General features: G+C 26.2%; 1 protein-coding gene across 1 annotated transcript; it reads right to left on the bottom strand.

The window, feature by feature from the left end:
* Positions 1–1,977: 1,977 nt before the first annotated feature.
* LOC107440110 (Huntingtin-associated protein 40 kDa) lies at positions 1,978–24,392 on the bottom strand. The gene is made up of 11 exons (XM_043039091.2): positions 24,196–24,392; positions 19,948–19,994; positions 19,787–19,859; positions 17,413–17,704; positions 14,446–14,503; positions 12,869–12,928; positions 10,183–10,274; positions 6,833–6,905; positions 5,799–5,845; positions 3,728–3,783; positions 1,978–2,254 (listed from the first exon to the last, which is right to left on the bottom strand). The coding sequence occupies exons 1-11, from the start codon at positions 24,255–24,257 to the stop codon at positions 2,101–2,103; spliced, it is 1,014 nt and encodes a 337-aa protein (XP_042895025.1). The 5' UTR covers positions 24,258–24,392; the 3' UTR covers positions 1,978–2,100.
* Positions 24,393–24,483: the final 91 nt, after the last annotated feature.

Below are 24,483 nucleotides of genomic sequence, written 5' to 3'. Positions count from 1 at the left end.
TACGTTTATACGTTATATATATTTTACGTTGATATATATTACATTATTATATTTATTACGTTAAATTGTCTTTCTTTGATGCAAGAAGTGCTTGTTCTATTTTCTGTGTTAGTGTTATGGGGGAAAAGTTATGTCACTAGTTTACAATGCATAAGTGAAATTTAATTATCTACAAAAAGTGTAAAGAATCACTACACAACTTGTATGAAAGCCCTATGTAGCATGACAAGACTACAAGTCTTTTAAACCAAAGTTAATTATGAACTATTTAAATGTAATTAAACTAACATTATTTGGGAAACTGACTATTATTTTTACTAGGTTGTGCAATTTATTAAAATAATACGCATAAATTGTTTTTTGGAACATAAATAAACTCTGAAGTGTATATACATATATAATTTAAAAAGTGACTATATTTTAAAATTATACATTTATATGTACATGATAATGAAAATAAGTTCACTGAAAATGAGTTACATTTAAACTATAACTTATAGTTTTTTAATAAAATAGTTTTATTTTTCAATATTATATAGTTTGTTTTGAGCATATTTCACAAAAGGACACACTTCCTGGTCAATGTGGTGGGTTTAATCTTCATTTACCATTGCCTTAGTCAGGGTTTGATTCCCTATACTAAAGGCTGGGTGTCTAATTCAGGGTGCATAACCAAATTATTCAACAAAAAGTAAGCACCTTTACAGCACTTTAAGAAAAATAGCATAATTAGACAGAGTTGGAAAGTTTTTGACAATTGACGGTTTTATCTTGTTTTAACCGTAACGTCAAAAAAAAAAAAAAAAACTTTGGCACTTGTCAAAAATCATGAAATTTTGAATAATGTAAAACGAATGGCGTTTTCATACTCTATGGATTGACAATACACCGAAATAGATTGGGGTTGAATTAATTGTGAAAATGCTGAATAGAACAATGTGAACTGTGTCTTTTTGCATAATTTGAAGGAAAAATCAACATAGTGAAGGAAAAATTTAATTTTGAAAAAGGGTAATTTAAGCACTTTTTAAAAACACCCAATGAAAAAAAGCACCTTTAAGGGCTTTTAAAAAACGAAAATAAGCACCTTTAAAAAACGCTATGCACCCTGTAATTGGACTGCACTTTCTGAAATCATGGCTTAATGGAATTTAAAGTAATCTGTCAACCATGTAGACAAGAGTCACATGGTTGAGCAGCATGGTAAGAAAGCCAGGCGATTACTAACATCATCTGCCTTTTGAATTAAATTGTGGTAATGTAATGAGTGCATGTGCCAGTATTGTTTTCCTACCATGAAGAATAGATCATTGACCATTACCAATAATGCATAAGTGAAGTTCAAATATGATGTTAAGAACCAAAACAAACCATTAAAGGATATAAAATAAAGAAATATTTTACAAAAAAAGAAAAACATTGTAAATATAATATGATAAAAGTACTAATAAACAAAAACATTCATTTCTCAAATCAACATTTTTCGAGCTAGCTTCAAATTTAAAGAATATAATTATCAATTTCTTTCATAATTTTTGTTCTTTTTGAAACTCATAGGATTATTACTTCTGAGTAAAAGATTCAAATAATATTACTATTAGTAAGTTATTAAAAAAAAATTATGTAGCGGCAACGAAATAAGAAAAAAAGAAACTAACTCAAAGGATTCTTTGGTTGTTTTAAAATTTTTGATAAAATCAATATCTCAAAACTAATCCAAAATCACAATAATTCCAAACAAGAGAGTTTTAGATTTTCAATTGGATGATTTTTGAGGTTTGCAAAATTATAGCAATGAATTTATGTATTTGTATTTAAAAAAAAAAAACTTGAAACTATGCTGAATAAAGCTCTGAACGATAAAAACATCATGTAAATAAATATCTGAGTAAAATGTCGATTTAGTTACACTAACTAAAATATACTTAAAACTAAAATAAGATTGACAGGGATAATTAGCAAATAATGCAATTGATATAAGACTGATAAATCGTTTATACAATTTTCATTGGGTTTGAGCAACATTGGAAGAAATATTTATACAAACAAGTTACAATCAACAAGTTAGCAACAAACACAAACAAATAGTAAGACATCTATTCAGGAAGCAGAAGCATCCTCGCTGCTTTGTAGTGTGGAATCACCTGCTTTGTGTTCTTCAAAAGGAATAATATCCAATGGAAGAATCAGCATGTTACGATATTTGTTAATTACACGATTCAATATGTCAGCTTGATTAACATTCAGTTTAGGCCTAGAAAATAATAATTTAATTTAAAACTTACAAAATACAATACATATATAAATAATAATTCGCTATAAATATAGATTTGTGTTAGAGATATATTTTTAAAGCAAGTAATAGCATATGAAATTAACAATCACATTACTGAAGATAAGACATCGAAAAACTTTAACAGTCTTGTAAATTACTTAAAATTAATATGGGATTGGGAATAGCTTCCACTGACTGTTATCAATGTGAATAAAGTAAAAAATCCAATTAACTGTATACTCTTTTACTGACCAACACCCTTCAAGACATGCAAACAAACACAAACATCTATTAATATAGAGGCAAAGAAATTGGAGCTTATTATCAACCAAAAGAAAACTAAAATTTAAAAAATTAATCCTAAACAATTAAATGACATAGTCTTAGAAAATAATAAACTAGAGGAGGTAAGCAGTTTTACGTATCTTGGAGGTATAATTAACAACAAAGAATGATGAACTGATGAAGATATACTAAATAGATTAAACGAAGCCCAAAGCGGTTATGCTATTCTCAACGAATTCTGGAAAATTTTCAACACTATCATTAAATCTGCCCTACTATATGGATCTGGGACGTGACACTGCAATAAAAATAACATGAAAAAACTTCAAGTACTAATTACCAACTATTTAAGAAGAATCTTAGGTATCAAGTGGTTCCATAAAATTTATAATGTAGAAATCCTTAGAAAAGCAAAATAGAAACCCATTAATATGGAAATTAAAAAACATGAAGGGAAATGGATTGGGCATGTTCGACGTAAATCTGAAATATTTAAAGTAAAACAAGTTTTTGATTGGAACCCACAGGGCAATAGAAAAAGAGGAAGACCTAAAAATACTTGGCGAAGGACGATTGTAACCGAATTTAAATCAATAGGAAAAACAGGGAGAGAGGTAAAATATCTGGTCACAAATAGAGTGAGATGGAAAGCTGTGATAGAAGCCCCATGTTCCAATTTGGAGTGAAGAGGAATATGTATGTATGCACGTAAGATAGAAAATTAGATAAAAAGCTGCTCACAAATACAGTTCGACCATATTTTTTTTTTAATATAAAATAAATTAAAAGAAAAACAGTTTTATAATTTATTTCATACATAAAAATAATAAATGATAGCTAAATATAAAATTTTTTTTTTAATACCAAAAAAAAAAAAAAAAAAAAAAAAAAAAAAAAAAAAAAAAAAAAAAAAAAAAAAAAAAAAAAAAAAAAAAAAAAAAAAAAAAACTTTAACATTACAGTGGAAAAAAGTTGTAATGGATAAATAATAATAATAATAAAAAAAAAATGCTACCAAAATTTTAAATAATTTTTATTAATAATTATTCTTTGTAACATAACAAGAAAGTCTGTATTGTATTTGAATTACTTAAGCTGAAAACAATTATAACACAGTGTTTCAGTTTTAAATAAAATGTTACATAAAATATTATATTTCAAACATACCAAATTTCAACTTCTAAATTTAAAAGAGCACTTTCATTTTTCTCATCCACAGCCATCTGAAATAATTATAATATTTTATTCGAAAGGTTATAATAAGAATTATTAAAATTAAACCCTAAAAAATAGCAAACTTATTATTTTGCAAAGTTATGAAAATCTAGAGTAAGAGAAGTAATCCAAATGAGCATAGGATATACTTTGTACTTTGGTATAAAAATAAATAAAATGTAAATACATATAAATAATAAAAAAAGGACAAATAAAGGTACCAAAATAGATAGAGGGAAAGGTTCCTCTTCAAACACTGGTTAAACTACTTTGCATGTTTATCTCATTACTTTTTGACTGTATTTTTTGGTTTAGATTCCAAAGAAGGTTCTTCTTTATTGAATCAAAGTTACAGTATGTCCATTTCTGAACCTTTATTCATGTTTTGATTTATTTAAGAAAAGAAATCCAATGTAAGCATCAGGGCTCATACTAATGAATGAACAAAATAAAGTGGGGAAAAAAATAAGAAGTATTAACGTCAATATTATCAAGTATTTACCTTAGCAAAAATCTATTTTCATTTTATCAGTAACTTATTTGTTACCTTAACAATGTTCTATTTAAATTGCTATAAAAATGTAATTAATATTTTAAAAATGGTTGAAATAAAACAAACCATAATAAGCACTGTTGAAACTTCACAAATAATGCGTGTATGTATATTTAAAAAGGATGTCTTTTATGCAATAAAGAATTTAATTTTCATTTATTAAAAGATAATACATCATCAAGCAATGTATGCACAAAAAAATTTATTTACATGAAAATATGTACTAAACATTATTTCTCTTTTTAAATAGAAGTAAAAAGTGGTGGAATCTGCCTTTCACTGGAAATTGCCATTTAACATCTTTATTGTTTCAAAACCAAAAGTTTACATTTTAATTATAATTGCTGAATTTCACAGCTGTATGAGAGTTGTTTTAAGAGAATACTGAAAATTATTTGTTTGTATAGACATTCAATAAACTTTTTTTTTTAAATGAAAAATATGAGGCATAATGAATTATAATGAAATTTTACTTCTAGTACAGGTTTTGAACTATCTTTAATTTTGACAGCACAAATAAAAGTTTATATTAATATCTCGATTCATTTTGTATTCTTATGAAAATAGGTTTAATAAATGAGTTTTTTTTAAGCACATTTAAAATAAATTGATAAAAATAAAAATTTACATGAAAAATTTTACTTTACTTACTACTAAAATTAATTACATCTTCATTTTGCTGACAAATAAATTGTCTCTCAGATTTAAATAAATTGGGACTATCTATTACACAAGGAGAAAACTAAATCACAAAATATATTAATTAAAAAAAACCAGAGTATATACAACAAGCATTAAAAAAAAAAAACTTTAATCTTGATATTATTTAACTAGTAGAAAAAGCCGAAACAAATAGCCTACTGATTGCAAGAAGGACGATGATGGTAACAAATAGAATTAAAATTTTACTATATGATAAGTAATGTTTTATAATTAATATTTGTACAATAAATAAAAACATGATATTTTGTAATAAAAATAATTTCTGAAAACACACTAATAACATTAAGTAAATTACACTGTCAATATTTTTTCATTACACCAAGCTATAGTAAGCAACTTTTTCAAATTTTATAGTTTCAGGGAGAAATATGAGTTTGTAGATCAAGGGATAATTTATAAATTTAGAAATATATTCTTAGTTGAACTACATGCTGATTAATAATTATTAATTAGATTACAGTTTTATTATTTTATTACTATTTAAATTATTCATTTGATATTATAAAATAGTTATAAAAACATTCATTAATATTTTATTTTAATGATAATGATACAATATGAATTTCAAGAAATATATTCAACTAATAAGTAAAATCAGCAAATGAACATATTTTATAAAAATATGCTTAAATGATAAGGAATAATGAAAAGGTCAATGATAATAATAAAATTTTCAGTTTGAACTAAAAAAAAAAAATTATCAATGACTTAAATTTATTTGATTTAGTTGAAGTAAAACTAACTTACCATTAAGGATTGTAGAGTATAGAAAAGATCTTCATCAATATAATCAACTGAAAAATAAAATCTATTTCAGCTTCACAGACATGTGAAAAAATGACATTTATTATTAGGATTAATAAAGTTAAAACAATGTAAAAATAAAATATTTTATTTTAGTTATCAATGTTGATAATAAAAAAAAGTTAACTAATATGAATTTATAAAAAAAACCTCTTCTATACATAACTTTTAAAATGTAATTGCACGTAAAAGGGTTGGGGTAATATGATGATAAGCCATATTTTATACCAAAGTTGCTGTGCTTAAGATTCGTGCTAAATTCCTTCTTTATTAAAGTTTTTTTGTAATTATAATAGATTGTTATAAGATGGTTCAAATAACAGTAACACACAGGGAGAATCAAACTTTTCAGATATTTTCAACTTTCACATGCATTTTAACATAGAATAAAATAACAAGTTATATGAAAATGAATAAACATATAAACCCAATACAAATAAACATTTGAAAAGTCAAAGTAACAGGTGAAAGAATGAACCAAGAAAATAAATTCACAAAGAACTTGATGTGTTTGCAACACATTTTTTTAAGGTATTATTGTTAGTCGGAGTTGATCAGCAAACAGTATTCTTTTACTCTGCATAATCAGAGGTCGATTCAGGAATTTTTATATGGGCCTTGCCTTTAGAGTTTCGTGAAAAAATATTTAGCATTTCATGAAATTTTTTATAAAAAACTAATGTTTAATTTCTATAAAATATATACTTTAAGATAAGTGCATTTGCATAAGAATTTAGAATTTTGCTAAGCCTAAACGAAGAACCTTTTTTAAATGCTAAGATTTTTGTGAATGATTCTCGTTGTTTAGCAATCAGAATTTTGTGAAAGATCCCTAAAAGCACCCAATTCCTTTCCAAAAGTAGTTTAATTTGTGATTATAGAACCTCAATCATCAATATTTGCGACTCCCCGGCTAGAAAACATAAAAGGTTTTACATAAATATTATAGAAATCCAGAGAATTATAAGTTATCTTACCTGGTTCAGTATCTATATCAGAATATCGTTCTAACAATTTAGTATGTTCGGGATTCATTTTGTATGAAGGGGGCTGTAAAAAAAAACAAGTATTTTAATGATTAAAATAAAATTTAAATTTTTAAAAAATATTTTGGTACATTTGTTAAATATAAATACAAAAATGCATATAAACAGATGGAGAAGTAATTAAATAATTACTTGATTATTTGGTAACCTGAACATGATCAAACTATAAAGCAATTATTACTTGATTAAAAACTACATTCGCTTCAAAAATATACAAACTGGAAATAACAGTCGACATGTTTCACACGCTCAAAGACAGATGCCTACTTTCAAGACGTGAGCGTAGAGGAGTTTTTTGTTTGCCATGTTCTAGTGTTCTCTTTCCAGTTGCAGTGATTTTTCAAAATTGTCTTTTCATAGTTGTATTGACAACACATTTACAAGAATACAAATTATAAAAAACACTTATGTAAAAAGAACGCTAATTTTTCAATTAATTGGCATTATAAATGTAAATAGGAGTCACCAATTACTTGAAATGCTAATTTCTCGACTAAGCTTATTTCCAATCTGATTGAATTCACCCTAGCTGAGGGAAGACACATTTTCAAACTTCCCTTTTGTAGGGATTAAAATATATTTCTGGATTGAGTTTCTTTATTTTATTTGAAGCAAGTGTATTATACTAGCTCATAACAAAATATCCCGTAATTAAAAAATCTATTTATCTTGGTTTACCAAATTTATTTCAACCAAAATGAAGAATCATATCTGTAACCTATATGAATGCTAAAGTTTTTTTAGACTTAAATAACTATGCAAAGAATTAAAAAAAAGAAAAAAAAGAAAGTTATTTAATTTTATTTATTGAAAGACTCATCAGAATAAGTTTCACACAAGAAATTCTTAAGTGAGTTAATAGAAGTAGAATTGTGAAATGAAACACTTTGCTTTTGTTGATAAATAAACTGTTTGTTAATAATGATAGTTTTAGTGAATAATGAAATTTCATTGATTTAGTATGAACTGGAAATTAAGCCTAATCTTTATTTAATAACTTCTACGAATGCTTTCAATATAATTGTTATTTCATGAGATCACATTAAGAATAACATGTCGAAACAAATAAGTTATAAAAAAAAAATTGACATTAAGAAATAGCAAATATAAATTATATAGAATAATTTTAAAAAAAAATTAATTTTGAAAAGAGTTCTTTCGCATTCCAGAAATGAGATCACCTTTTTTTATTTTTATTTTTTATTATTATTTCAAGAATAAAATGATCCCTCGTGCACCACTGAAAAGTACAACACGAGGCTTACAGACGTAAGTATTGTAGCAAACAATGTAGGATTTAAAAACAGAAATACATACTAAAAGGGCATGTAAAATTTAGAAAAGAAAAAAAATAATATAAAAAATAAAAAACATGTATAAAAAGGATGAGAAAAAATTAAAATTAAAATAGTACACAAAACAAAGTGATTTATAAATTTGCATTAAAAACTGAATCAATGCATTTGTAGAAAGGTTTGAAGATGGTTTTGTTTCCCACAAAAGTGCGAAGAGGGGGAGGAAAGTGAATACTGAGCAAAGGTCACCTTAAGACTAATATTTTTGGAAATCTAAAACTAATGTATATTTTATTGTGCCTTAATTTTAATATCATAAACATTGTTTTTGTAAAATGAGTTTTTCTCCACATGAATAATTTAATTATTTAATAGAAAACAAGCCCTCAAAAAAAATCTACAGAAAGAGAGGAAAAAACTATACCAGAGCTAGACTATGAACAGGAGAATGTTATAGGCATTTTGTGGTAAATGCTTTAGTTCCATATATTTGAAAAATAAATTTTTTGACTTAAATTTTCTTTTTTTTAATTCTTGTTTTTATTTTTTAAATAAAACATTAAATCAAAGTTCCTAAGCAATTCTAAATTTTGAAAACAATAAAACTATCACATGTTTCAATAAATTTATTTTATGGTAGGAAAAAATGAAATGTTTTGTAGAAGCAACTTATTCTTTGTGTTTTCAAACTCAGTAAAACACTAAATAGGTTTACAAATTGTAAATAGATTAATAAATTTTTTCTCCAATACTGATAACAAAGAATAGACATCATTAATATTTTTGGTAATTTTATGATTCATAATAGCAAACTTAATATTAGTAAAAAATTACATTATTCCAATGAGGTGAAGGTAAAAGTATATTCTCATTAAAAGTAGTTTTAATTTCATTTTTAATTTCAGCTTAAAGATATTTTCTTTTTATCCGTAACAACCCTTTATTTTACCTATTAATATTCAGCAATAAATTTAGAAAGGAATAATAATTTTTTTTTTTGTATAGAATATTTCAACTTGAACACAATATTTCAAAGTCAACAAATTTTATAAGAGAATCTCTAAAATCTTTAACTAACTATGGCTTTTTGCAATGATGTAAATGTTTTGCCTTATTTTCAATCTGTACCAATAAGTAGTCAAGTTTTAAAAAGTAAAAAGGTGGCACTTATTCTGTATAATATTACATGGCATACAATAACACAATTACATGATAATATTAACAATGGCATAAAATAACAACCCAATCAGTTATGACAAAAATTTCTAAACTGCAAAAGTGAAGTTGAGTTTTCTTTATCCAAATGTAAAATACATTAATTATTTCATTTCAGTATTACTTTCGATATTACCTTTCAGCAACTGATGCATTTAGTTGAAAAATACTGCATTGTTATGAAACCAATATAAAAGGGACATGAAATATACTGCACATATACAGGCAAGCCAAACAAAAATATTTGCTCGCCTTTATTTTACTTTCATGAAAAATACAAAATTTTTTTAAAATTTTAGCAGATTAATTTTAAAGAACTTTTCGGTGACTGGAACCATAAAAGAAAGTAAAATTGAAAAATCAAAACATATTTACTGTGATAATAATAGAAAATCAAAACAAGGTTTCAATGTTACCAGAAACAATGGTTTAATAGGTGAAAAGTAGCTGATTTAGCATTTTTTGTTCAAAATAGATGTAAAATGTTGTTGCTTGATTTAAATACCTTTTATATGCCACTAGTTTAAGGAATGATAATTTCATTGTATCTACTTTCAATCTAAAACTTTTAAGTTACAATTAAAAAGATGAAATACGACCTAAACAGTCTTAAATATTTATTCATGCATGGAAAGTAGAAATTTCATGCTCTGTGTACATATAAATACAAAAATAAACAATACCATAAAAAAGGACAGTTGCAATTTAAAGTATTTTTATTTTAGTACAACATTGTAGGCTATCACAACAAATAAAGCTTATGAATATTACCTGTAACAACAAAAGTAATAAAAGCCTGGTAACTTCAGCTTCGTTTAAAATTTTTGCATATGCTCCAATACGATCTCCATTATCATTGAAACCTGTTAATGAAAAAAAAGGTTTACTTTAATAAAATAGGATTATAAATATCTCGCATTAACAAATTTTTTTTTTCTAGTATCCAAAAATTATTTATAAAGAATAAAATGAAGTTCCATATTTGAAATTGAAAAGATAAAATTTTCTAAGTTAACAATACAATAAAAAATATATATAAACCATAGATTATATATTCATAATATAATTGAGATATTTTATGAATGGTTAGGAGCATAAAGTTAAGTAAACATGGTGCAAGTGGGGGAAAATTGAAATGGTATTTTTAATTTATTTTATCATCAAAGCTTAAGGCATTTGTTATAGTTGTCATTCTCAAAACTTATTGTTTACATTTTCAAAATAATATATGTTTTCTGTTTTTTTTAGTCAGCACTTCATTCCTATTTTCATTTATTAATTCTTTTCAGAAAATAATTAAAGTACAAGAGCCCCTAAAATAAAGCCTAGACTTTTAATGTTAAAAGTAGTAACGAAAAGAGAAATAAACATTATGTACAAAAGGTAAGGCACAAATGTTGCAAAAATCTAGGCGCAAAAAAAGCAATAAAACAGCATGTTTACTCCTTTTGCGATAACCAAGTGAATGTAGTAACAAAGTAGGAAAAAGTGGGGTAAGACTGGGTAGCTAAGATGAAGGCAAGTTGGAGCTAAACTATTCTATACAGAAACTGGATCTATTCAAAATATTTATTGTTTAGTTGAATAAAAAACATCATTCCTGAAAAGTCATTGATGTACTTCTTTTTCTTTATAAAGGTAATAGAAAAACAGGGAGAGAGGATAACATAAATGCAGGTGAGCGTTATCCTCAATAGCACTAAAAGTTCATTTACACAACTCGTTTTAAACTCAATGACACTAATCAAGATTTGTACTCAATTGGATAAATAAAATTCCCTGACTTTTCCAGATACATATTTAAAAAATTTTAAACTATTGTTGCAAAATACACTGACAGAGTTGTGAACCACTAAAAATTTATATTTGCCATTTATAAATCATATTACATATTTTATTTTAATTAATGTCAAACGTGAAAAAAGAAGCTTCTGCACAGGAAATTTGTTTTTTGAGAAATGTTGGTGCAAACATTGGACCAACATTTGTTGGAGCAAACATTGCATGCTCGGTGTTCGCCATATCATACTTCCTGACTTTTCAAGATTTGGCTGAAAAATTTAAATTTCCCTAATTTTTAGGACAATTTCCAAATTTCCTGATTTCATAAATTTTTCTGATTTTCCAGGAAGTATAGCAATCCTAATTAACAGTTCTTTCAACACACTCTGGCGGTCCATCAACTTCCATAGCACATTCAGCATACATGTCATTGTTGCTGTAACCACTATTAAAACAAGCATGACATTATCCAAGTAGTGCAGTGACGCGAATGACGGCAGAGGGTTTGACAGGACTTTCAGACTTTAACCAAGCTTCAGTTGTTTAGATAGTTTAGTACAATTCCTACCTTCGGAATCGCTGCTCACAATCACAGCATTATGGCTAAACAATCTAGGGGCTTTATTTTTCAGCAATTACATCTGATGGACGGGTGTAGAACAGAACACTGCAGCTGTTCAACATATTAGGGAAAATATATATCCCTGATATTACTCATCAGCTTTATATGATGAAAGTAATACCTTGTCTCACACCAAGAACAGAGGTTAACAAAGCGAAACAGAAGTGCACTGAACCCTTATTGAGGGGTGATTGTGAGTCCAACTCAGAAATCCGAAAAATTTCCTGAGTAAAATCATTAAAGACACATAATGTCTTTATAAATTTAAATCACTGATATTTTCAAAACAGTGAATTCTAAATAAATTATATACTGCATAATTTAAATGAATAATAATTATGTATAAGTTTATATCTATCTCTAATCACATTTATTATTCTACCAGAAAAAATATTTACAAATGAAAGATGCCAAGTATAAATTCTAGTTCTAATATTTTTAAATAAAATATACAAGAATTTTTATACATAAATGTGATCGATTTCTGGAAACTTCTGGAGCGCAGTTAGGGGAAAATCCAGAAATCCAGATCACAATCACTTCTGCATACTGTTTGTTAGGATTATTATATACATATTGATATCAGTAAACATATAATAAGCTAGGGTAAAAAGATATTTTATAACTGTAATGAGCAATAAATAATTGAATTTGATAGTTTAAAAATGAAAGAACATTAGAGAGTTGACACAGTAAAATAAAAAAAAACATTAAAATGATACAGTAAAACAAAGTTATCTACACAGATACCATGTACTCAGCAACAGCAACACACGATGATTATGTAATTTTTTTTCTTACCAGGAAGCGGTACCAGGATACTCTGTTTTCAGGTACCTGGTTTCACCCCACTCCCCCCAAAGAAGTAAAAAGAATTTCCCCCCTTTTTGTTGTTATTCATATCATAAAAATGCAGAATTAAAAAAGATTAATAAATTTTTTTCATTATATTAGACAGAAATATTGAAATAGATACAGAAAAGAAAATAGTGATAAATATTTTTCATTAGTAAAATTGAAACATAAGTTAAAAAGGGAATCAATGAAACTTACATTTTCGTTCAGCAATAACCTGAATTTCAGTCCAAGCATTCAGTGCACCATGGAAATCTCCTGAGAAAAAAAATATCAACAAACTTGCTTACCAGAGAAAAAATTTAAAGATACATATAATACTAAATACTATTCAAATATCAAAATTAAAAAGATCAATTTATTCATATTGTAAATTTCAGAAATGTATCAGAAAAAAATAAATAAATAAAATAACAGTGTTTACTATTGATTTTTGAAATTTCAACAGATTCTAATTGAGAGTATGGAAAGCTTCTAAAAACTAGGTCCTTCATTTTTAGACAAACTTTTCTTCACAGTTTGTGAATTTAGTTATTAGCAAAATCTGAAACAATATTTCTGATATTTTAAAAAATTCTGCTTGCTTCTTGTTTTTATAGAAATACTCAAATTATCAGTCTGAAAATTAACAGTTTAAATTAAACTAAAATTTGACACTAAATATTGTGACATAATTATACTGTATAACATAAAAAATTTCCTTTAGATTAAAATTGCATTTCTTGTTTGTTTTTAGATGAAATGAATCAATCTGTAATCATTTTTTGTTTACCAAATACTATTGTCATCAAAATCTATATCTTAGCTTGGTATCTTTTTGTATTTTAACAGCACCCAGTAAATAACAAATACAGGCAAAGAAAAGGTGCTCTCATTTACAGTGGGACTGTAGTCAACTTGGAGATCATGGCAACTTAAGTGGCTAAAACTTTAATCACATTACCACTCTAAATATATTACAAAGTGATCTATTCAAGAATTAGAAGTTTGGCAACTTTCTCCTAAATAAAAGGTTTATTGATTGTTGCTCAGTTTTGCTTTGATATAAGAATAAGGCACTTTTCGTTTATAATGAATTACTGTTCCATTTAAAGGGGCAGAAAAAAAGTTTAAATCTATTATACAGCATTATCAGTAGTTCTGAAAACCAGCAAACAATATGCATAAATTGAGTATAAAAGGTTGAATTTTTGTTGTTTTGTTTTAATATTTTGGTATGTGTTTCTGTGCAAAAACAGCTATACTTCATAATAATTTTGAATATTACACATCCTCAACATTTTTATTTTAATTTCACTTTATCTTGTTCAAATATAAATAATTATTTTTAATATTAATAATACAACTTTTTTTTAATCCAAAGAAGAATTTAATAAAAAGATTAATGAAGTCAAATACAGATAAGTAATATAAGTAAAAAAATAAATTATCAAGAGAAATATATTATATATGTAACTGGTTTTAGAAAATGGTCACATGGTGACATAGTATTAAAAGGCCAAGAGGAAGGCCCAAAAAGAGATGGAAGGACTGTGTAGATGAGGATTTTGCCATCCTAAAAGTAAAGAACTGGAAAACAATTGCTGGGAGAAGGGCAGAATGGGAAAAGCTTCTGAGGAAGGCCCAGGCTCACAAAGGGCTGTCATGCCAATGCTGATGATGGTGACATAGTATTACATGCCCACAAACCAAGCTAGCTAGGTTTATCTCTTGATAGAATTTTTAGTAACAACACCAATTTTAAAACAAACAGAACTAAATTCAAAATTACAAACCTAGTTTTGAGCGGCATTGCACAATCTGTTTCATATCATTAATATAATCTAAAGAACACTGTAAAGAAAGTATGAATAAAAGTAAAGCAAAGTTAAATAGAAAATATATAATTAATATTCAGAAAAATTATTTTAAAATTATAAAAATCGTTTTTGAAGATACAAGCATACTTTGAGAGGCAGAAAAATGTTGAACTCTCTCTCTCACTTGAATACACATTAAAGAATAATCTAGCATAAAACAAATGTCATTGAGAAACAAGTATCAAATAAAAGTAACCTTTATGTATGGTAAAAAAAGCCACCCGGAATAACATTTGAACTAGAGATTGTTACGACTTAATCTAAATGGCTTGAGGAGGTGACCACAATTATTGCCAACTAATGCAGATGATATTTAAAATTACAAACTCAGACCACAAAAATATACCTTATCTGAATAATAATTTTTTTTCTCTCAACAGATTTGGATTCCTGACCCTCAAAATATAAGGGGGAGCTGTAATCTTGGATATATGGTGCCAATAGTATAGTCAGGCGAGTGATTAAAAGATTAAACCCCTTAATGCTAAATTGTAAGTGAAAATATTTTGCAAACAGTTATAATATTTGATTATCCAAATATAATATTATGAAAAAAATAATATTTAATAATTCAAAAAATAAATATTACGATTAACTTAAAAAGTTCTTAGTATGTGGTTTGCCACATACTAAGAACTTTTTAAGTTAATTGTTTAAGTACACAAAATTAAGTTAACCTTTTGCACACAAAATTAAGTTAAACTTTTTAAGTACACAAAAAGTGAAATTTACATTGAACGGTCCAAGTTTTCGATCACTCTCCTGATCAAATTATTGGGACCATAATTATCAGATTGTGACTACCTCTTATATTTTGAGGAATCCAAATCATTTGAAAATAAAGGCATGTTTATTTGCGGAAAGTAAGTTTTTGTGTCTAATTTTGCAACTTACAATACTGTGTGTACTAACTAATTAGCATATTTGAGGTCACTTCGTCAAACCATTCAATTTAAATTACTAAAATAAATATTTTACTAAAAGTCAATCACTAAAAATATTACAAACTAGTTATATTTTAAAGAATATTTGCTGACCAAAAGGGTTTAAGAAGTAATATTTTAGATTTTAATAAAAGGATTTAAGTTCATCACTTTTAAAATATTTCAGTCAAAATACAAAAAAATATTTTTTAAGCAAATAATTAACATCTAGTGCAATTACCATCCACAAAATTAAACTTGGTAAGAGCACATGACTTACTTACATCTTGATCCAACTATTATGAAATGAGTAATAAATTAATTATTACAAGTCATACAATTTATTCTTTCATGAATAAATTTATTTAACATGTTAGCTAGTCTTTTACAATTTAAACATTGCACAATAAAATTATTGCTATCAGTAGCTGATATGAGTAAAGAAATATATTTAATTACTTTCATTAACTAGGTTATTGGTAACTCAATTAAATGGTTTTTGAAGAATACTCCACCAATGTTATGTATATAGTTTTTTTTCCTTATTCTCAACATATTTTTAAAATGTATTACCTTTAAATTAAACTTAATAGGGTGGTATGGAAAATCGTAACACAACATGATTCATAGAAGGCAAATACTAATTACAAAATATTTGCTAACATGAAACTTGGAAGAAAGAATGCATTATTAAAAAACAACAATTTATAATAAATTCTTATCCTTAGTAAACTAATGATTTTACAATTGATGAGAATATAACAATAGGCAGCATTTTTAAATTGGTCCCAAGAGAATTTTTAAAAAGCAATTTCAGTGATAAACACTATGACTTTGATATAGACAATAAGATAAAATGTTTATGTAAGATAAAACATATAATGGTGTTGCCAAGTTAGTAGAAATTCTTGAGATTTGTAATAACAGTTTGAAAAAAAGAAGTGCAATATTTAGAGAAAGTGGGGCTTGTCACTTTATTGCTTCAAGCCTTATAAATCTGGTAACTTAGAAAAATTATCAGAGTTAATCAGCTGATATGGATAAAGAATGCATTAATTTGATAACTCCTAACAAATTGGTCAAGTAAAAATATATATATAGTGCATTATAAATATAAATTTTTATTTCATTTCTTTGTTATTAACTAAGCATTAACAGACATCAACTTTGTGGCTCACTAAGAGTCTTAATACATTGCACTAAAATTTAATATGTTGTGATTCTATATATTATAAAAGTAAACAGAAAAACTATTGTTTGAATAAGAATTTTAAGAATAACTTAAAATGAAGCAAATAAAAGTTGATATTGCACAAGAAATTTAAAAATGTTTTGCATTTTTTAAAAATCATTGGTTTCATATCATTTTAGTTTTGTAAGGGATTTTAAAACTTATATACCCTCAATTATATTAATAAATTTTTATTTACCTAAATCTAGATAAATCTAGATTTTTAGTTGACTACATAGATTGCTTGAAAGATAATTAATACATATTATAGCTAACAATTTCTCCAAGGTGGGATTATTTGTGTTTGCAAGTTTAATTCCGATTATTATTACAATTATTTCATTTTGTAATATTAGGCAACTTGTTAATATTTGTCTCATTTGGTTAAATATTCATTAATATCAGTTATACAAATAACATTGCATTTTCAGTGATTTTAAATATTAATTATGTTTTTAATATCTAGTGCAATGAAATAAATAGCCTGGAAATTAACACTATTATTAAAACTAGATAAAAATGGCGATTATACACTGTTTAAAAATTGTTTTGCAGTTTTATTATTATAATTTTTTTTAAAAGAAACCATATTTCTTTCAAGGTTGTTTTTTTCCCAGCGGAAGAAACTAACCATCCCTTATTTCCATCATTTGAAAAACATTTACAGATTTAAACTTGGTAATTAAGTACAAATGATACAATATATAATCACACAAAATACTTGTTTACATTTCGATGAAGCTTAGCAGCTGACATGAAAAATGGAATCGATTCACTAACTCTTCCCAAGTGTCTAAGAGCCTGGCCAACTTCAAGACAAAGAACAGCAGCTAAAGCTGTTTGGTCACTCTCTAAATAAACTTTGATGCATTCACGATAAGCATGAATGGCTGCTTGAAGGTGTTCACTATGACTAGGACATTCCAGTTCATGACTCAGAGTTTCATACTCCAAGAATAATCGAGCTGCATGCAGCAAATTTTCAGACTCATTTATTGAGTTTCCAACACTACGTTCACATCTGTAAAAAGATATAATTTTTTATTTCGATGAATTTAAGAAGCAATAAAATCTACTAACTGAAATTAAAAACTAAGCTCCTGATTTAAATTTCAAATTAAGATTGAAGGCATAATTTTTAATTAAATATTAAATATCTTCTTAAAAAATAAAAAAGATTAAGGACAAAGACATATAAAGGATATTTAGCAGAGGAATAGCTAATTTTGAAATTAAAAATCTTGGAAACAAAGGATGATTAGCTGAATGAAGCAAACCGTTTGTTTATTGTGAAAGTTGTAAAACTTTTATACAGAAATGTAGGAATTTAGTTGTGAGACTGCCAACAGATGGTGCTGTATACTGTACAGAGTTTTTAATATAATACTAATGCCATAGGACAGCAATCTAACCTGTAAGTTCAACTGAATACATGGTTTAAATCTTCTAATCTGGCACAACAACCTGATTTCACATTTCAATACCAGAACTGATAGCTCTGGCCATTAATGTTTGTAGCATCATCTGTTGGTAACTTTTGTAAATAGATTCCAAAATTTCTGTATAACTATTTTTTGTTTGTTGCAGTTTTCACAATAACTATATAATTTGTTTCATTCTTTTTATTATCTTATGTTATTGAGATTTTTTATTTTGAAATCAGTAAGTTATCTGCTTGACACTTCGTACATATTTTTCAGATTATTCCACCCTGTAATTTTAATACTAAATTAAATTAAATACCACTCACCATTCCTTATATACAATGTTACTTCAACACCCATTAGAGCATTATGCAACAATTTATTCCGAAAATAATTTTTCTTCCATTTTTCCTTAATGCAAGTGTTTGCACAGTTGTAAAAAAATCACTAAAAACCCAATTTTTAACATTCTTACATTTACAAAAAGTAAATTTCTTCCAATTGAGAGAAAAACACAGAAATTATTTAAATCCTCAAATAAACTACATAAGAAAAAAGTAATAAACGAGATGAGACTTTTAAAATCAATATTTTTTTGCCATGAACGTTTGTTTTTATTTTACAAGCTTATCAACATTTAACTAAGGTTGCAAAATCTTCTCATATTCATAAATTTCCTCTATAGACACTTTTATGATTTCAAACCATGAAAATGTTTTCCCTCTTCTTATTCAGTAGTTTTATATAGAGGATTTAAAAATAGCAATTCACACCATGGCAATTGTACAAGAAAATATAACATTAAGTTAATTTCCCTAAAGTAGAAAGGGCTCCATTATGAAGAACGTCACAGAAAGATCAAGCTCCTGCAGAACAATTTATGTTTTGTGCAGAACTATAACTATCTACTTTCCTAGAAGGACAATTTAAGTATCAAAAATTTTTTATATGCTGATATGCAGAAATACTTTTAATTTTTCTAGAGAGCATATTTCCACGCTTTGTATTGAAGATTTAGCAAAGAACATGTGGCACCTTCCCCGAAACTAATAGTATTTTTTTCTCTGCCTGTGTGACCAACAGATTTTACGAGCACAGAAAAATAACAGGTCTTTTGGGCAATAAAAGAATATATTTTAATGAAATTTTATTTCAATTAAACTTGCAGTAACAAAAAAAAAACTTTTTTCTCGAAATTTTAATAAAAATAGTTATTTTTTCTTTAAAAAAAAAAACGAAACATTTATGCTAAATGTAGAAAATAAAAATAGATCACACACAATTTATTACAGCCCTGAAGCCTTTTTTTATTTTCCTCTATGAAATTGGATTATTTTCACTATTCCCATTTTTCTCTTTAAAAAAAGAAAAAAGAGGAGTAATAAAAAGTTAATGATTAGTATAGTAAAATATTAAAAAGCCTCAAAATTTAACTGTTTTAATCCATAAATATAATTAAAATCATGAAGAGATAAAAAATTCAAAAATGTGGAAAAGAGAAAAAAATATTTATCAGTCTCTAATAATTAGATATTATTTAAAGTAAATGCGAGAGAAATATACTGATTGGCATCGTAGGGAAGGTAGGGTGTGATAAATTACCAAAAACTTATAACAATATAAAACCCTTTAATTTATTTCACAGCTGATAATACATAATAGTTATTTTAAATAATCACCTGGCAACTGCAAGACAACAAAATGCAGCATAATGGGGACATTCTTGATTTTCTAGTTCTTTAGCTAATGAAGCTACATCAAAATATAAAAGATGATTATTAAAATAGAATACAGACCACAAAGTTTAAAAAAATTAAAAAGTAAAACTGGAAATATTTACCAAATTGGGAGCTTGCTTCAGCAACATTAGGTTTTCGTAGGAAGCGTCTGAAATTTTAAACATGATTAAATAAAATTTATTATAATTAGAAAAAAAAATAATTTAAAAATATACATTACATTTAAACTGATTTAATATTGGAATAAGTCTTCATACCTTAATTTAAAAGGAAAAAATCTAATTTCATTCTATATATAGGTCAAAATATACTGTGTGCAACTTAAATTTCACTCACTGTTTAACCCTTTACCATAAAAAACTAACTAATTTTATTTCCTGTTTCCACATGCATTTCTTCATATGGTGAGGGTCATCTTGAGATAAATAAATTGCACATGCTTACAAGAGAAGCTGATACAAGCTACAGTTGGTTGTGAACATGACTAAATTTGCTCGAAATACCTTGAACCTTCTAATTCTGCAATAGATCGAGAAAAAAAAATCATGTTGCATGGAGATATGCAATGTTTTGCAAACTCTCTGGCATTTTTTGATAAATGTTTGTACACCCAGATTTTTTTACCTTTATTTGGCAAACTAAAAGTGGCAGTCATGTAAGCAGGGTTAAATTTACAGGTTTTGAAATTTATTCAGCAATTCTGCAAGACTTAGGAAACTATGGATTTCAAGGTCCCCTTTTACTACAAGCAGGTACCTATTTAAAATATGAATTCTCAACTTCTCCATCCATCTATTAATATGCATATTAATATTCTATTGATAGACATAACAAAGAATTTCAAAGTTAGAAAAGAGTTATATTTGAGTTGACTAGGACTGATCAAACACTTGCATCAAGGAAAAACAATAATGCATTTTGATACTGAAATTAATCTTAATTCTCCGTCAGCTATTGACAAAGTAGATTCTGTTTGCACTAATTATAATATGGGGCAGAGTGTGCCACAGTAGAAAATGTTTAAATAGTAAACATTTGTCAACGACCAGAATTAAGCACAGCGGTATCCTAAGCTATTGAAGGTAGTGCGGCCCTTATGGGTTTGTAAGTATTAAAAATAAAATAATTTTACTCAATAAAGCATTTGATCGTGCTTGCCGCTGCAGTTTTGAGTGTTCAACTTTGTTTGCTGCGCTGAAAGTATAAGACTTAGAAATTTCAAATTTCAGTACGTGTGTAGAAAAATGTACTATATGAAGTATGAGGGATTGAAAGAAAATCAACGTTAGATTATTAGTTCAAAATTATTAACTGTTGAATTTGAAGCAAAAAGTAAAATGTGCAATGCTGTGCAGGCCACAGGAATGCAATTGTAAACTTGAAATTTTGCCATTTTTGTTAATGAACTTTGAAATTTTAATTTGTTGAAAAGTATTATAAGCTTGTGTGTTAAGACTTATAAACTAAGGAAAATGCCTATAAAAATGTACAAGGAGTACGATGGGATAAAATAATTAAAATTTAATTATTAGTTCAAGAGTTATCAACTGTTGTAAAAAATACCATAATTGCTGATCTACTGCCAGCTGAAAATGCAACTACAGAGTTAAGAAGAAAAAAACTTGACTTGATCAGGATAAGATGAAAAAAAGGAGTATCTAAAATATTTTATTATAGATATTTTAGAAAGCAAAGCTATTAATTATTTGCCTTTTTTCATTTACGACTTAGTAATTTGAAATAAAAAATCATGCCAGCATACTTAAAACTAATGCGGTTTAGTTATGTTAAATTTAAAGTGGAAACAATATATTGGTGAGACCACTTCATACTATTTTCTCTGATTAACAAATGCCTCTAAAAATAACACTTATCTGCTTCTTCCACTTCATTTATTTATTTCTAAATCCTAAAAATAAGAAAACAAGGAAAAAATATATTATAGAGAAGAAGAAAAATAATTAATAAATAAAATGTTTTCAAAATACAAAAATTTAAAGAAAAATTAAAAAGACAGCAAAAACAGAATAAGGCAAATATATAATCTCGTCATCAGCTCACACGATTTTATCTGCAAAAGCCCCTTCATGCGGATATAATCATGTGAGTTGACGAGAGATTATATCTCTTCCTTATTTTGTTTTCTGGCTTTTAAAATTTTTAAAAATTTTTTTTAATATATAAAAACATTTTATTTATTAATAGTTTTCCTTTTTTTTATAATAACAGTTTTTCTTAATAGTTTTTTTTAAAAATATATATATATATATAGATTTTTTCTCCTGTTTTCTTTATTTATATATGCACATAGTACACATATATATATTGAGTTACGGGCCCTCTTGCAAATTTTTAACAGTTTACAGCAAAGTTTTTAAATTTTTTTTTTATTTTTTTGTTTTCAGAAAAAAAAATATTTGAATTTATATACTATAATGCCATAAAATATTAAAATTACATAAAACAGAGAAGTTGATATTATATGTGTCTCATCTGTGATTCATTTTTCTGGTGGAAGACAATCAGTGCAAGAGAATATTATCAGGCTATTTCCGTAATGTAGTTCTTTTAGTGTTCAATGCGTGGACTGTTTTTTTAAAAATCTATCTATAGCCAACATTGGGAAATCATAATTTATTATTAGCGTTTCCTCTACACTTTCTAGTACATTCAACATGATAACATAATTACTAAAATTTATTTAAATTTGTAACTACTAATTGTGGCCCTAATATTTCATTCCCCTTCGCATTAAGCAGTCAGATCTTATTGTAACTGTTGAAGAACAAAAATTAATGTCTACTTTTCAATTTCATTTAATATTTAAAAAAATATACTCTAGTTTCAAATGCTGCTCACAATTAATTTGAGGATATGAAATGTCAGCTTTCATTTAGTTTTTTTTTTTTCTTTCTTTTTTTTTTTTTTTAACCCAAAAAACATTATTGTATCAAATTATGTATTAGGCTAAACATCATTTATTTGATGTCATGATATGCCAATTCTATTTAGCTTCTCTGACCTAGGGACTTTTATTCAAATTATTTCTTTTCTGAAGCGGAAATATGAATTAGCCCCGTGGCAGAATTTTTTCGAGCAGTCTGCAACAAAACCTTTTAGTACTAATATCTTTCGGTAAGATACTTTTAATAATAACAAACATATATGTTACTGATTCAAAATAACAAAAGCTTACAAAAATAAATAAATAAAAAAACTATATATAATTTTAATTAATTAAACATTTAATAATTTCTTATTCAAATATTATGGGTGATATTCTCACATATTAATGCAGAGGGGACAAATAAATTATTTCCTTTTTCACATTTTGTAAATAATCATCACAATAAAGAAAATAATTATAAATCATGAAATCCATAATAGTAACTGCCGTAAAAGTATTTGTTTCATTGCAAGATTACATTGCTGTAATAAATAATATTGTATAAAAAATATCAGATTTGAAAACTATAGAGAAATCAATAGCAATAACTGATGAAAATTCGATATAATCATTGTTTTAAAAAGTAAATACTCAAATATTCCATATTATTTGAAATACATCGAGATATCCAGATGAAAATCAATATCAATAACTGCGAAAATATAATACATCGATTTGATATTATTGGTATAAATTGAGAGCATCAAAAAGTTAATTATTAACAGTAAAATTTTTTTTACAAAAGAATCAAGTAATAACGCTTTTATACTAATTAAAATTATTTACATACTATCTTTTCAACAGAAACCAAAAAAATAAACAACGAATTCATAAAAAAATATTCAACATAATTTACTTTAAAAGTAGAAAGTAAATTTACATTCACTATCTTAATAAATTGAAAGGTCTTAACTCCAACTTTTTTCAAAATGCTATTTGTTAGTACTACTTTAGCGGTCTAAAAAATATACACATCTTTTATTTTTGATATTTAGAAAGCACAAAAGTCAATATGGTGTAATGAGTTGCATTGGAATTTATAATTGGCCTTAACCAATATTTGATACAATTGAAGGGGAATTGAGTCAACTTAACAAGATGCTTCAAACATTAAGTAATTCAATTATTTCGGCCTTCAGATAGTCATTTTTGTTAACGAATATATTTATGTGTAAGAAAGTTTGAGATTTAAAAAAAAAACATCATTGAAAAGGAACAACTTGAAAAGTAAAACTAGTAGCCACCCCCGGGTAAACATCTACATGTTTTTTTTCTTCTTAAAACAAAAATTTTTCAATAAAAATTAAAAATCATATGATAAAAGAGCATAATAATGATTATAACTAGCATTTAGCATTAAGCTCCACTATTAACATGAAAGATATTCTAAATCAATCCCTACTTTTTTAATTTTGCAGATATAGCTTTATATTGCGTTAAAAAGTCACCGTGATAGAAATCCATGCTCTAAATTAAATTTTACGAAAATATTTTAAAGGCTGTAACATTTTTTTTGATATTTAACAAATTACAAAACAAGTCAAATCTAAACAAATATTCTCTTCATTTCGCCTCGTTCAATTCAATGCATTCTTACGAGCTATTATTCATTTTTTCGTAATGGCTTCAATAATTATAATAATTTGTTTTTAACACAGATAATGTTTCATTATGGAAGAATAAAATAATT

Source organism: Parasteatoda tepidariorum, chromosome 1 (genome assembly GCF_043381705.1).
Source record: "Parasteatoda tepidariorum isolate YZ-2023 chromosome 1, CAS_Ptep_4.0, whole genome shotgun sequence".
NCBI lineage: Eukaryota > Metazoa > Arthropoda > Arachnida > Araneae > Theridiidae > Parasteatoda > Parasteatoda tepidariorum.
The sequence above is the reverse complement of the archived record's forward strand: the minus strand, read 5'-3'. Positions and strand labels throughout refer to the sequence as shown.